The sequence below is a fragment of the Miscanthus floridulus genome, chromosome 10 (genome assembly GCF_019320115.1).
Source record: "Miscanthus floridulus cultivar M001 chromosome 10, ASM1932011v1, whole genome shotgun sequence".
Taxonomy (NCBI): domain Eukaryota; kingdom Viridiplantae; phylum Streptophyta; class Magnoliopsida; order Poales; family Poaceae; genus Miscanthus; species Miscanthus floridulus.
In genome coordinates, this window is record NC_089589.1 from 90,882,360 (window position 1) to 90,896,225 (window position 13,866).

Genomic DNA, 13,866 nt, shown 5'->3' on the forward strand with positions numbered 1-13,866 from the left:
TTCACGGTGGCTAGACGTACATTTGGAGGTAGAATTCCTCTTAATGCAACTGGAAGTAATTGTGTTATGAGAATGTGACAGTCATGGGACTTTAAGTTACAAAATTTCTTCTCTGGCACATTTATAATACCCTTTATATTCGAGGAGAATCCAGATGGTACCTTGATGTTGTTTAAGCATTCAAACATGATTTCCTTCTCCTCTTTGCTTAGAGTGTAGCTAGCAGGACGTAAGTAATGGCGTCCATCATCTGTCTTCTCTGGATGTAGGTTGTCTCTTTCTTTCAAACAACACAGGTCCTGTCGTGCTTCAAATGTGTCCTTAGGCTTTCCATACACACCCATAAAGCCTAGCAGGTTCACACAAAGATTCTTCGTTAGGTGCATCACGTCGATCGAGCTACGGACCTCCAGGACTTGCCAATAGGGTAGGTCCCAAAATATGGACTTCTTCTTCCACATGGGTGCGTGACCGTTAGCGTCTTTCGGAATAGGTTGGCTTCCATGTCCTTTTCCAAAGACAACTTTCACATCATTGACCATATCGAGTACATCCTCACCGGTTCGGTTGCAAGGCTTGGTCAGGTGGTCTGCCTTCCCTTTAAAATGCTTGCCTTTCTTTCTTACGGGATGATTTGTAGGAAGAAATCGACGATGGCCAAGGTACATGACATTTCGACATTTTTTTCAAGAATACACCTCTAATATCACCAAAGCAGTGTGTGCATGCATTATATCCGTTGTTTGATTGTCCTGAAAGATTACTTAGAGCAGGCCAATCATTGATTGTTACGAATAACAATGCTCGCAGATCAAAGTGTTCCTGTTTGTACTCATCCCACACACGTACACCTTCTTTATTCCACAAAATGAGAAGTTCGTCAATAAGTGGTCTCAAGTACACATCGATGTCATTGCCAGGTTGCTTCGGGCCTTGGATGAGCATAGGCATCATAATGAATTTCTGCTTCATGCATAACCAAGGAGGAATGTTGTAGATACTTAGAGTAACAGGCCAAGTGCTATGACTACTGTTCTGCTCTCCAAAAGGATTGATACCATCTGTACTTAAAGCAAACCTTAAGTTTTTTGCGTCATTTGCAAACTCCGGGAATTCTCTGTCGATTGCTCTCCACTGGGACCCATCAGCAGGGTGTCTCAACATATTGTCTACCTTACGATCTTCTTTGTGCCATCGTAACAATTTTGCATGTTCTTTGTTTCTGAACAGATGTTTCAAGCGTGGTATTATAGGAGCATACCACATAACCTTGGCAGGGATTTTCTTACGCGGACGTTCGCCCTCAACATCACCAGGGTCATCGCGCCTGATCTTATACCGCGACGCATGGCATACCGGGCATGCATCCAATTTCTCGTACTCTTTGCCACGGTATAGGATGCAGTCATTAGGACATGCATGTATCTTCTCTATTTCTAGCCCCATAGGACAGACAACTTGTTTTGCTTCGTAGGTAGTGGCGGGCAATTCATTGTACTTCGGAAGCATCTTCTTTTGGATTTTTAGTAACTCTCCAAATCCCTTGTCAGATACACCATTCTTTGCCTTCCATTGCAGCAATTCTAGTGTGGTTCCCAACTTTTTCTGCCCTGCATCACAAGTTGGGTACAACAATTTCTTGTGATCTTCTAGCATCCGCTCGAACTTGATCTTCTCCTTTTCACTTTCACATTCTCTTTGTGTGTCACGAATGACCTGACAAAGATCATCAGCCGGCTCATCTTCTACGGCTACCTCTTCTTCAGCTTCTCCCATTGCAGTATCATTGAAGCACGCACCATCAGGAATAATATCATTGTCGTCCCATTGTTCTTCTTCACCTTCTTTCATTACAACACCGGTTTCTCCGTGCTTTGTCCAACAAATATAGTTTGGCATGAAACCCGACTTGAACAAGTGTGAATGAAGAGTCCTTGAGCAAGGATATTCCACCGTATTCTTACATATGGCACATGGGCAGCACATGAAACCGTCGCGTTTGTTTGCCTCGGCCGCACGTAACAAAGAATGCACGCCGTCAATGAACTCTTGGGAGCGGCGATCAGCATTATACATCCAATGACGGCTCATCTGCATTACATGACATAAATATCATATTAAAACCTAGATCATAATTAATTATTTATACAACATGCGTGCCACCACAAAAGATACAAATTTATGAAAGCATCGCTACAATGTAGACAATCCCAACTACCACTAAAAGAACTAAAGCTAAAATACATTTCAGGAGCACAAGGATTTCGCGACTAATCTCAACTAAAACAGACAGATCCCCCGATTGTGCAACATCTTTGGGCTTCTTCGGCTGGATCACTGCCTCATTAGCCGCCGTATCTGCCTATTGTGCAAGATATTTTTGCACGAGTTCAACATACTCTTCCTCCTAGTAGAAGCCTGAACATCGTCCACTGCCATCCCACTGAAATTAAAACAAAAAATTAGAACTTTAAGCACAACCATCATGAAAATAGGTATAAACTAACCATAATCATTAAATACGATAAAATAACTCACATTGCGATCCGGATACTTGTAGAAGATACGATCCTTGTTGGGACCCTCCTTCTTCACTCGGTACTCCATCACAATCTTCGTCTCATCACGACACTTGCCGCATGGAATGAGAGGAAGGCCCGGCCTAAGTCGCTTTGGAAACCCATGAGAGGCCGAGGACCCGGAAGCAGTTGCCATCTACTCTCTATACTCATTTTTTAATACACTATAAATTTCTCCTTTTATAAACAAATAAAATTAACAAACTATAAAATTATCTAGATCTCTAAACAATGATATTTTTAATGGTCATTGTGTTCTCGTCTTTTACTGCGGCAGGTAAGTAATTCACATGATATTTCCGCAAATTAACAGAAGAATGGGAGTGTACACACATAACAGACTACTACGACGATATCGGGACGTGTGAATAAATAACCATCCGTACTAGTTGACCTTGCTTACGTGATCATCTCGGCGAGCATTTCTCCACTGGACGGCACCGTACTTGGCCACGGAAGAGCTCCAATTCTACGAGGAAGGGAACACGGTCTTCCACGACCGTTGCCGCTCTCCCTCGTAGAATCAAAGCTCCTCCTTGACGTCCGTTACCGCTCGGCAGAGAACATGCTCGCCGAAATGAACACGGTCCGCTAGTTCAACTAGTACGGATTTTCTATAATTTTCTAAGTTTTTATTTATATATACTACGTTTAGGTACGGTGATTGACAGACTACTGCGACGATATCGGGACATGTGAATAAATAACCATCCGTACTAGTTGACCTTGCTTACGTGATCATCTCGGCGAGCATTTCTCCACCGGATGGCACCGTACTTGGTCAAGGAAGAGCTCCGATTCTACGAGGAAGGGAACACGGTCTTCCACGACCGTTGTCGCTCTCCCTCGTAGAATCAAAGCTCCTCCTTGACGTCCGTTACCGCTCGGCAGAGAACATGCTCGCCGAGCTGAACACGGTCCGCAAGTTCAACTAGTACGGATTTGCTATAATTTTCTAACTATTTTCTAAGTTTATATTTATATATACTTTAACCTTCTTTCATGTAAATATGCAAGCTTGAAGTGATTTTGAGCTCAAATTGCTTACAAATGAAAAAAACCATAATAAAGAACCATAAATATATATAGTGAACAAAATGGCATAAGAAAATGGTGAAAAATGAGAGTATGAGATTGGTAACCTTTACAACTGAAGAATCGATGGAGGAATCGAAGAAATCGATGGAGGAATCGAAGAATGGATGGAGGAACAATGGAGGGAGGGAGGAAGCAAGAACACTACTGCAGTGAGCTTCAAAATGTGCTGAGCTTGGGCTCGGGGAGGAAGGAGGAGACGGCCGATTTATAAAGGGAGAACATTTAGTCCCGGTTGATGGATCCAACCGGGACTAAAGGTAACTTTCCAACCCCGGGCGCAGCCACGGCCCGGGAGTAGACCTTTACTCCCGGTTGGAGCCACCAACCGGGAGTAAAAGTATACCTTTAGTCCCGGTTGGTGGCTCCAACCGGGACTAAAGGTCCCTGCCACCTCTGTCTGGCGCAGTAGCCGTTGGGCAGGGACCTTTAGTCCCGGTTGGAGCCACCAACCGGGACTAAAGGTATCTCTAGTCCCGGGCGCAAAAAATTCCGGGACTAGAGCCCATTTTGGCCGAGGATCAAAGGTCTGTTCTCTACTAGTGTCTATGACTGTATCAACCATGGTGTTTTGAAAAACGCCTGCAATGCTACATGTTTTAAAGGTGTTTTGAAAAACGCCTCCAATGCTATAGATAATTAAAGGTATTTTTTTATATTTGCCTCTACAAAAGTGGTTTTAAAGGCCTTTTCGTAAGAATGTCTTTAAGTAAAAGAAAATTAATGCAATTTTATAAAAATGCCTTTAACAAGACGCCTTTAATTAAGAGACGTGTTGTAGTGTTACAAATTTTATTATCGTCTAGGTAACTAGAAAAATTGAGCTTATTTACAATAGATTGTTTTTTCCCATAAAAATGCATGCGACGATAACCTAATTGTTCCAACTCCCTCCATTGTAAATTGTAAGTTATTCTTTTTTAGCTGTTACGCAGTTTTTGTTATGCATCTAGTTATATGCTTACAATTTATTTAGAACAAATTTAGTACTATATATATAAACTGGTTATAACACAGTTAACATAAACTTAACAAAGAGATTTGCGGTTATCTGAGTTACGATTTGACTTCATGATATGAAAGCATATGGATGGATACCTTCACAACTTTGTGTAATCTTGTTTATTCTCTTTGTTTCCTTCTTTGTCTCATGATCTGCTACTGTTGTACTTCATCTCACTTTTTAGTTACTACAAAAAATGCCCGTGCGTTGCAACGGGTCATTATTTTCACTATTATTAAGTAGTTGACACCTTTCTCCATCTTTGAATCTGTAAATAATAATACGCATCCACCCCCTCAACCACAATATGTATTGACACCCTTAAAGCATATTACAATCACACGGGTTAGTCATCCATCTTCACAAGAATAGTCATGCATAGGCTACGGGTGGTTTTCCATTGCACGCGCTAGCGGAGTCATCAACAGCGGCTCGATGTTTGTTGATTTTCTTAGTCATACAACAAATATGCCTCTCTTTATGCACAGTCGCACTGAGTGAGACTAAGTTTGTTTTTTTCACAAAAGTTAATGTCGTATGTGAACCCTTATAGAGGATTATAGAAATAGAGTTATTTAGACTGGATTAGATAACAAAGTGCTCATGATTTCAATCCACGGTTTGATTAGCTAGACCATCGGCTGATCTCAGTTCTAAAAGAATAGGTATTATTGTCTAATGATTTCAATCCACAGTTTGATTAGCTAGACCATCGGCTCATCTCAGTTCTAAAAGAATAGGTATTATTGTCTAACTAAAACTACATCGACAACTTGATGGTAGAAATCTAGTTTTTTTGGCAAAAGTAAATGGTTCAAAAACATGTAATGTTGTATTTATTATTTGTTTTAACTTTTATAATAAAAAAACCCTGGATCAGAGATACACGAAACTGGAAGGAAAAGAAAACGGGCTACGGTAGAGAAAAAGAGAAACAAAAGCAGGAGCTAGCGGAAAAAAAGGGCTACGGTAGAGAAAAAGAGAAACAAAAGCAGGAGCTGGCTGAAAAAAAAACGGAAAAGGAAAAAAAACACGTACATGAAAAGAAAGAGAAACAGAATTGCGGACCAAAACCACGGACGAAAAAGGAAAATAAAAACGGAGTTATCGACGAGAACACGAAAAGAAAAATTAAAACGGAATTCTGGACGAGAGCACGGTGAGATGGAGAAAAAGGAACGAAGCCAAGTAGAATCGGATTTGTGAAAAAGAAATAAGAGGGCTAGATGAAAAAATAGGAATGGAATTTTGACTTGTTGCAATGATAAAATCTAATGTATATTAGAATTAGACTCGTATATCACTACACGAGTCTGGGTCACGTATATGAGATATAGACCTAATATATCTTGGAATCATATTCCGTATCGATCACGGCTAGACGTGAACTATTCGAACTCATACGAAGAAACTCTCTATTATCCGGTAGTTAGGAGGACACGGACTAAAAAATAGGTGGAGAGAAATTTTGCCTCTTTAATATTAAGTATAGATTAATAAATCCCAGCAGAGGGCAACCTCTCCTGTTTCATTCGGAAAAAAGAAGATATGGATGGATACATGAACTTGATACGTAATACTGAGTTACTGACGTCAACATTCATCACTGCTACCGATGCACGCAGGTGACCAAGTTCAGGTGCGGCGGCGCCGTCGTTGGCTGCACCTTCGACCATCGCGCCTGCGACGCATACTCATTCAACATGTTCCTGGTCGCGTGGGCCGCAGCCGCCCGGGGCAGCCCGCGCCACCGGACCCGTCCTTCCACCGGTCGCTCCTGGCGCCGCGTCAACCAGCGCCACCGTGCACCGGCACCACCCTCGCGGACCGCCTCTACCACGCCATCAGCCGCGCGCCGGCTCTACCGGACACAGCCACCACCAACCGTATCTACCGCGTGGCCGCCGCCGACGTCGCGGCGCTGCATGCGAGGGCGGGGCCCGGGCGCACGAAGCTGGAGGCGTTCACGGCGCACCTGTGGCGGCTCCACGCCAGGGCGGCGGCGCGCCAGCGGTCGTCGTGCTGCATGGGCGTGGTCGTGGACGGGCGCGCTCGCCTCCGACGCTCTGCGGCGCGACGACATCATCATGTCCCTCGCCGACGTGGCGGGCGACGTGCACCGGTGGGTGGCGGATGCCGCGACCGGCGAGCACTTCTGTGAGCTTGTGGACTGGGTGGAGGGCCACCGGCCGGAGCCCATGGTGGCGAGGGTGTATGTGAGCTGGGGAACGCTAGGCTAGGAGGAAAAACGAATCCAACGAATTGAAGAACAGAAATTGAAGTACAGAAACGAGGAACAGAGCGAAATAACGATAAGTGCTTATAATACTGAGGAGTGCTTAGGATTAATAAGGGGGATTTCTGTTACAGATTTCTCATGCTCTCTCTCTCACCGGCTAGGACTTTATACTACCTACGCCTCCCACTCGGAGCCAGCGAACTTGTTGTTGGGCCGTCGTACACGGACCAGCCTGGCCTGCTCTCTTGGAGGCCCGCTTGGGATCCTTCCTGGTGCCGCGTCATCTTCAGGGGACCCGTTCAAAGAAGCAGAGGTAGCAGTGCTGACAGTGTACCTGGAAGGCGGCGGCAAAAGCGGCAAGATGGCGTGCGTCGTGTCGTCGGGGATGCGGCTCCCCGTCGGCGAGGTGGACTTCGGGTGGGGCCGCCCTGCGTTCGCGTCGTACCACTTCCCCTGCCCCGGGAGCACCGGCTACGTCATGCCGATGCCGAGCGCGCGCGGGGACGGCGACTGGGTGGTGTACGTGCACGCGGCGCCGGAGGTGGTGGAGGCGGAGCCGACGGTGTTCGGAGCGCTGGAGAGTAGCTACGTCTTCGGGTGAAGCGCCTGGACGCTGGCCGGCGTGTGGGAAGCTGCTGCTGGATTGTGATGGCGCCATTGTGCCGTATCATCCTTCATCCCTACGTGACTTGTGTGATTCGTGGTTAACGCTCGTTCTGTTCGTCTCCATCTGTGTAAAAGTGTGTACGTACGTTAGTCTACTCTGTGTGTGGTCTATATAATACTTGGAACTGCACGTGGAGAGCGCGCGTGCAGGAAAACCAATTTCTGGCTGCACACTCTAATTTTGGAAAGATTTATTTTGGTTGGTAAAAAAAGAGAAAAAAACAAACCAGACCTGGCCGGCTCCAATGCCCTCGCCCCCGCCGCCGGCCACCGCCGTTACCTTCTCCAGCTCCGGCGAGCTCGCCCGCCCCGACCTGGCCCGACAGCCCCTGCCGCTACCAGCTTCACTAAGCCGCCCATCGACCATCCCCACTGCCTGCCCTACCTGCCTCCCCCCGGCCGGCCATTCTATAGTCCACCGGAGTTGGGGGAGAAGAAGGGAGAGCTCGCCGGAACCCTAGCTTGCCGGAGTTGGAGGAGGAGGAGGAGTGAGGAGAGAAGAGAGGGAAGGAGGAGGCCTACCTTGGCAGATCTGCCATGGCCGGGGCAGGATCCGTCAGATCCGCCATGGCCGGGGCTGGTTCCGCCATGGCCGGCGAGCTCGGCGCGGCTGGAATCATGCATGCCGTAATATCAGTGGAGCATGGGGCAGAATCATGCAGGCCGTAATACAATAATAAGATCATGGGGCTAACATATCTTTCAACCTATCTTTACTTCAACGGTCTCGTGATGCGAACTGTTCGTGAAAGCGCTCGATATCGGCTAAAGCAGCCGATTCAAGCATAACGCACAGTTAAAGTCATGCCTTACCAGGAATAGATCTACTGAATAACGATCCCCACTCCACGGTGCTAATAGTAGGGTGTGAGGCAGAATCACACAGGCCGTGATAACGGGCCGTGGAACGGTTCTTGCTAGCCAATATATCTACTCGAGACACAACATGCCTTAACCGTACGTTATGCACGATTAAGATTGATGTAAAACAGCCGATAAAACATAACTCATCATTTAAGGTGTAGATTAGATCGGTTTTAGGTTAGCAAACGATGGGTCAAATAAGATATAAGGCCGATCTAAATCAATCTCAATCGGGCAGAGTGATATTGCTATAATTAGATAAATAATGAAAGCAATAAGCAATATCGGTAACTTAATGAATCTACCAAAGACTGCAATTCTAAGGTAGAGCAGATAACTTAACCTTGATCTAATTCCAGCAGTGGGGTGTGAGGCAGAATCACAAAGGCCATACTTGAATTAAACAAGAGTCGATAACTAGCTTATACCAGAGCCTGGAGGAGCTCCCCGTCACCGTCGCCGTCGCCGTCGCCGGTCGCCGTCGTTGTCACCGATAAGAGCGAGAGAGAGATTGTGCGTCTGAGGAAGGAGACGCGGCGCGTGACTAGATGAGGGGTGCGTCTAGCTGAGGCTGTGCGGATAAGATCTCTGCGGTAGCCCTTGGATCGTATACGAGCAGCAGAGAGTGATGCGCATTCCGTAGGAAATCAAGCATTTCCGCTATTTTAAATGTTTGTATTTCAAATTCGCAAAAAAATGTTTATATTCCTATATCACATTATTACCTAATGAATGGGAATGAATAGTGATGAGGGCAGACAATGGAGCGATCAAATATGCGCGACAGCAGGCTAATCGATTCAGAATCAGCAAACCTGTTTAGTGGATACTGGATAGTCAATGTTGGAAGTGGCTTCAGGAGTGAATGCTTGCTAGTATTTACGATGAGCTATTTTTTTAGTGGTAAACAACACTACCATAAAAATCGTAGTAATAGACAGCACGCTACCATAAAAAGAATTTTAGAAGTAAGCATCTCCAATTAAGAGCATCTCCAAGAGTTCCTTAAACCCACTCCTAATCCTTGGTTTTTAGAAACAAGAGAAAAAATCTCTCTCCAACAGTTTCTAATATCTTCTCCTAATTTTTAGGCACTTGGTAAACTGACCCCAGGCGCGAGTATCTTTCCGCGCTCGCAGCCTAGCGCGAATCGGCGGCTTCCCACGCGGCATCAATTTGGCGCCCCTCCTTTTGCCGCGAATCGGTCCTTGGCGCGCTCGTTCATCGCAGTTGCATCGGATCTCGGAGACATACGAAGGAAGCCGCTCCTCCGTCGGCATCCAGAAGAGGTTCGATGCTGCTACTGTGAGGTGCTGAGGTACGTATGATCGGTTTTTCGTCTTCGCGGTATTGGTCTCCTCTCCCTCCGATCTGCTTTTGGATCTTCACGGTATTCTCGTGTGCTCCGTCGTGTCGTCGCCGTCGCCGTGGCAGTGTTTGCCACTGTATCTGACTGACGTGTTACATGCAGTGGCAGTGCAGCGTATCTGCTCGGTCCTCCTTCCGATGACTGACTCGGTCCTCCTTTTTGATCTGCTCGGTCCTCCTTCCAATGACTGTGTTTGCTGCTGTATCTGACTGACGCGTGACACATATGAGTTTCCAATGTGTTTGCCGCTGTATCTGACTGACTGTGTTTCCAATGACTGTGTTTGCCATCCAGAACCCAAGCACCATGAGTCATGGGTCATTTCGTAATGATTTTGCATGATTAAGAAAGGGAAATACTTTGGTAATGATTTCTTTGTCCATATTTGCAGGCTCGTCGCAATGTCCGGTGGTGGATATTGGACTGATTTGGTCACAGGATTTGAGGGTGTTCGTTCTTTGGACGAGTTCAGCTTTCCCATGACACAGGAAACGCACACATATGAGGACGTGCAGGTAGGAGCTGGTGTTGAAGAACATGAAGTGCAGGCAGTAGCAGGTGTTGAAGTTGTAGAAGTACAGTCCAGTGCTGGTGGTAATAAACGCCCACGCGTTCCAAGGCCAAACGCCAAGAGGCAAAAAAATTTCATTCCGGACGAGGATGTAATTGTTGTCTCAGCTTGGTTGAACGTCAGCAAAGATCCCGTGCAAGGTGCTAATCAGTCTCATTCCTCCTTTTGGCGTAGAATTTATGATTACTATGAGACCCACAGGAAGTCATTTGCAAGCCGAACAGAGAGTTCACTAATGCATAGATGGATGTATATTTTGGAGAATGTCAACAAGTATTGTGCTTGCTATGATGCGATTGAGCGTAGAAATCAAAGTGGAAAAACCATTCATGACAAGGTAATTCTTTTTCTTATTTCAGTAATCTTAGAAGACATACACGTTGATATTTAATAAACACATATGTTTCCAGGTTTCTGAAGCATTAACTATGTTCCAAGGAATGAACGGTGAGAAGACATTCACTCTCATGCAGTGCTGGAACATTTTGAAGGATGAAGAGAAGTGGAAGGCCAAGAGAAGGGAACTGGCAGAGCTGAAGCAAGCCGGTAACAAGAAAAAGAAGGTTCGCCCAGACTCCACTCCCACGAATGTACAAGTCAACATCACTGAAGATGTCACTGAGATTGCACCTCCAGAGTCCGAAGCCCGAAAGAGGCCACAGGGACAGAAGAAGGCAAAAGATGCTCTAAGGCGAGGAGGAGGTGAAGCTTGCATGGAGGCTTTGGACAAAATGTGGGCGAAGAAGGAGGCATTTGACATGGAGAAAGAGAAGAAGAAAGAGGAGAGGCACATGGCTTCACTTGAGCTAGAGAAAAGGCGCCTGGCATTAGAAGAAAAAAAGGTAGAAGCTGAATTGCGGAAGGTGGAAAATGACACAATCGAAAAGGAAGAAAAAATAATGGCAATGGACATTAGCGCCTTGACCCCGCAGCAGCAGCAGTACTACACAGTTATGCAGCAGAAGATTGTTGATCGTCGTTTGGCGAATTAAAACTAGTTCATGTGATTTTTTCCATATAGCCATTTAATTTTAGAATTCAGTGAACCTTTGCTTTATCATATATGGTCAAGTGCTTTTTAATATGTATTATTTATATTCAGTGAACCTTTGTATATGTGGCCATGAAATTGATTGGTACTGGTGCTAGCTGGGCGTCTGCGGGTGAATTATAGATGGCCATATGTGTTCGTATATACACAAGTGCATGGTACTGTAGCTGATGTTGATTGGTACTGGCCGGCTGCATGGTATTTTGAGAAAGAAGAAAATTTTAAATTATATGACACAAGTGCACAAATCTGATTTTGAGAGAATGGAAAATTGTTTATAATCAAACTTAGGACAAACAAAGTACTGATTGCAATTTGAAGGAGAAAAAGTACTCATGCTAATAAATACATAGAAGTCCTATGAACTTAATATTTATCAGGAAAATACTGCCAGAGGTGCTCGATGAGGTCTGCTTTTAACTGGTGGTGTATTTCCTTGTCTCTGGTCCTTTTATGCGCTTCAATGAATTCATCGAGGGTGCGATTACTCTCATGACAAGGTTCCACATTTTGGCCACCGTAATCGAACCACTCAGTAGGGTCAACGACTCCCTCATCCTCGATAATCATATTGTGCATAATGACACAAGCTTTCATGATGTTGCCCAGTGTCTCCGTATCCCATAAACGAGCTGCTCCTCGAACAATGGCGAACCTTGATTGCAGAACCCCAAAAGCTCTTTCGACATCCTTCCTCGCTGCTTCCTGTGCTTTGGCAAAATATTTGTTCTTGTTCCCCATAGGTTGAGAGATGGACTTCACTAAGTAGCCCATGATGGGTATATACCATCGGCTAGATAATAACCCATCGTATAATCATGACCATTTATGGTATAATTCACCTCAGGAGCTCTGCCCTCAGCCAGCTTAGCAAATAAAGGAGACCGGTGAAGCACATTGATGTCATTATGAGACCCAGGCATTCCAAAAAAGGCATGCCATATCCAAAGATTGTTGGAAGCAACAGCCTCCAAAATAATAGTGGGCTCCTCCATATGCCCCTTGTACTGACCCTGCCACTCTACAGGACAATTCTTCCACGCCCAATGCATACAATCGATGGACCCTAACATACCAGGAAAACCATTTTGCTCACCGAGTGCCAGTAAGCGTGTTGTGTCAGCCTCATTAGGATATCTCAGGTATTCTTCTTCAAATAAATCAACAACTGCAGCAACGAACCTACGTAGGCTCTCAATTGCGGTACTTTCTCCAATGCGAACATACTCATCCGTAGCATCAGCTGGAACTCCATATGTTAGCATACGAAATGCTGCTGTGACTTTCTGAAAGCAACTTAATCCAAGAACATTGGCTGCACTTCTTTTTTGGACAAAGTAGTCATCGTATGATTCTACAGCATTCATTATGCGTACGAAAAGGTCCCGACTCATCCTATACCTGAAATTAAAAAATAAAATAAATGTAAGAATAATTACTTAGCGTACTAGTGATCATATCACAAGTGAATGCGCACAAACCTCCGACGGAATAAATCTGGGCCATATGTCGGATCATCAGCCAAGTAATCTTGAAACATCCTTTGGTGCCCGCCTTCTCTATCTCGATAAATAACTTTATGCCCTAGAACAGAACCACCATGTCTTCCTTTTTTATTTGAATATGTTTCAACAATTGCAGCTGCTGACATGATGAGACAATCATCGTCGTCTGATGAGGAATCTTCTAATTCTCTTTGCAACAGAGATTTGCCAAACGTCATGATTCTACCGAGGCAGAATAGTAGAATAGTGTGCACAATTGTTTTCAATTTAAGGTGTGCCTCTCTGACTCTCTCTCTCTCTCTCTTTTGACAAAACTCTCTGACTCTGTTTGATTCTGCATTGAGAAACATAAACAAACAGTCTCAGACCACTCTGTCAAGTAATAAAGTTAATACTGCAGTTGATGTTCTTGAAGTTTTTTATACAAAATGTGGTGTGCCACCCACCACACGAACAGTTGAACCTTGATAGGTTAGAAAGGGCTATCAAATTACCAAGGATGAGATCCCAATATAAGATGAAACTAAAAGATATATAATAGGTGTCAAGGAGCATACTACCAGCTCACCTGCAAACAAACTGGCATAGATTCGGCACCCAGAAAGCTCTTTAAGATAGTTGATTATGGCTAAAATATTTCTCTTCGTCGTTTAGCTTGGCACAAAACTATGGTCTGTACTTGTTTTCCTGTGACGTTTTTGTCAGCATAGCCAGCGAGAGGTGTTGCCCTGAATAGTACTCACGTCGCGTAGAAGCAGAATAGTACTCACATCGCTGGCTGGAGCGTACAAGCAGTAGTAGTACTCGCGTCGCTGGCTGGAGCGTAGAAGCAGTAGTAGTACTCGTGTCGCTGGCTGGAAGGAGGCGGCAGCCGGCTGGGTGGTGGATGCCTTGGCTGGGACCTTGCGGCGGCGGCAGGGAGAT

The 13,866-nt window shown here is 45.2% G+C and overlaps 1 protein-coding gene and 2 pseudogenes across 1 annotated transcript; 2 read left to right on the forward strand and 1 right to left on the reverse strand.

Annotated features, from left to right (window-relative positions):
* The first annotated feature begins 653 nt into the window (after window positions 1–653).
* Window positions 654–7,517, forward strand: LOC136489020 (coniferyl alcohol acyltransferase-like; annotated as a pseudogene).
* Window positions 7,518–9,548: 2,031 nt separating this feature from the next.
* On the forward strand, window positions 9,549–11,460 carry LOC136485080 (glutathione S-transferase T3-like). The gene is made up of 3 exons (XM_066482023.1): window positions 9,549–9,764; window positions 10,207–10,723; window positions 10,797–11,460. Exons 2-3 carry the CDS (start codon window positions 10,217–10,219, stop codon window positions 11,376–11,378), a joined length of 1,089 nt encoding a protein of 362 aa, XP_066338120.1. The 5' UTR covers window positions 9,549–9,764; window positions 10,207–10,216; the 3' UTR covers window positions 11,379–11,460.
* Window positions 11,461–11,803: 343 nt separating this feature from the next.
* LOC136485081 (protein ALP1-like) lies at window positions 11,804–13,258 on the reverse strand (annotated as a pseudogene).
* Between the last annotated feature and the right edge of the window lie 608 nt (window positions 13,259–13,866).

Coding starts and splice junctions, on each gene's coding strand:
- LOC136485080 (XM_066482023.1), top strand. CDS start 10,217: ATGTCCGGTGGTGGATATTGGACTGATTTGGTCACAGGATTTGAGGGT. Junction 10,724..10,796: donor GAAAAACCATTCATGACAAG/GTAATTCTTTTT, acceptor ATATGTTTCCAG/GTTTCTGAAGCATTAACTAT.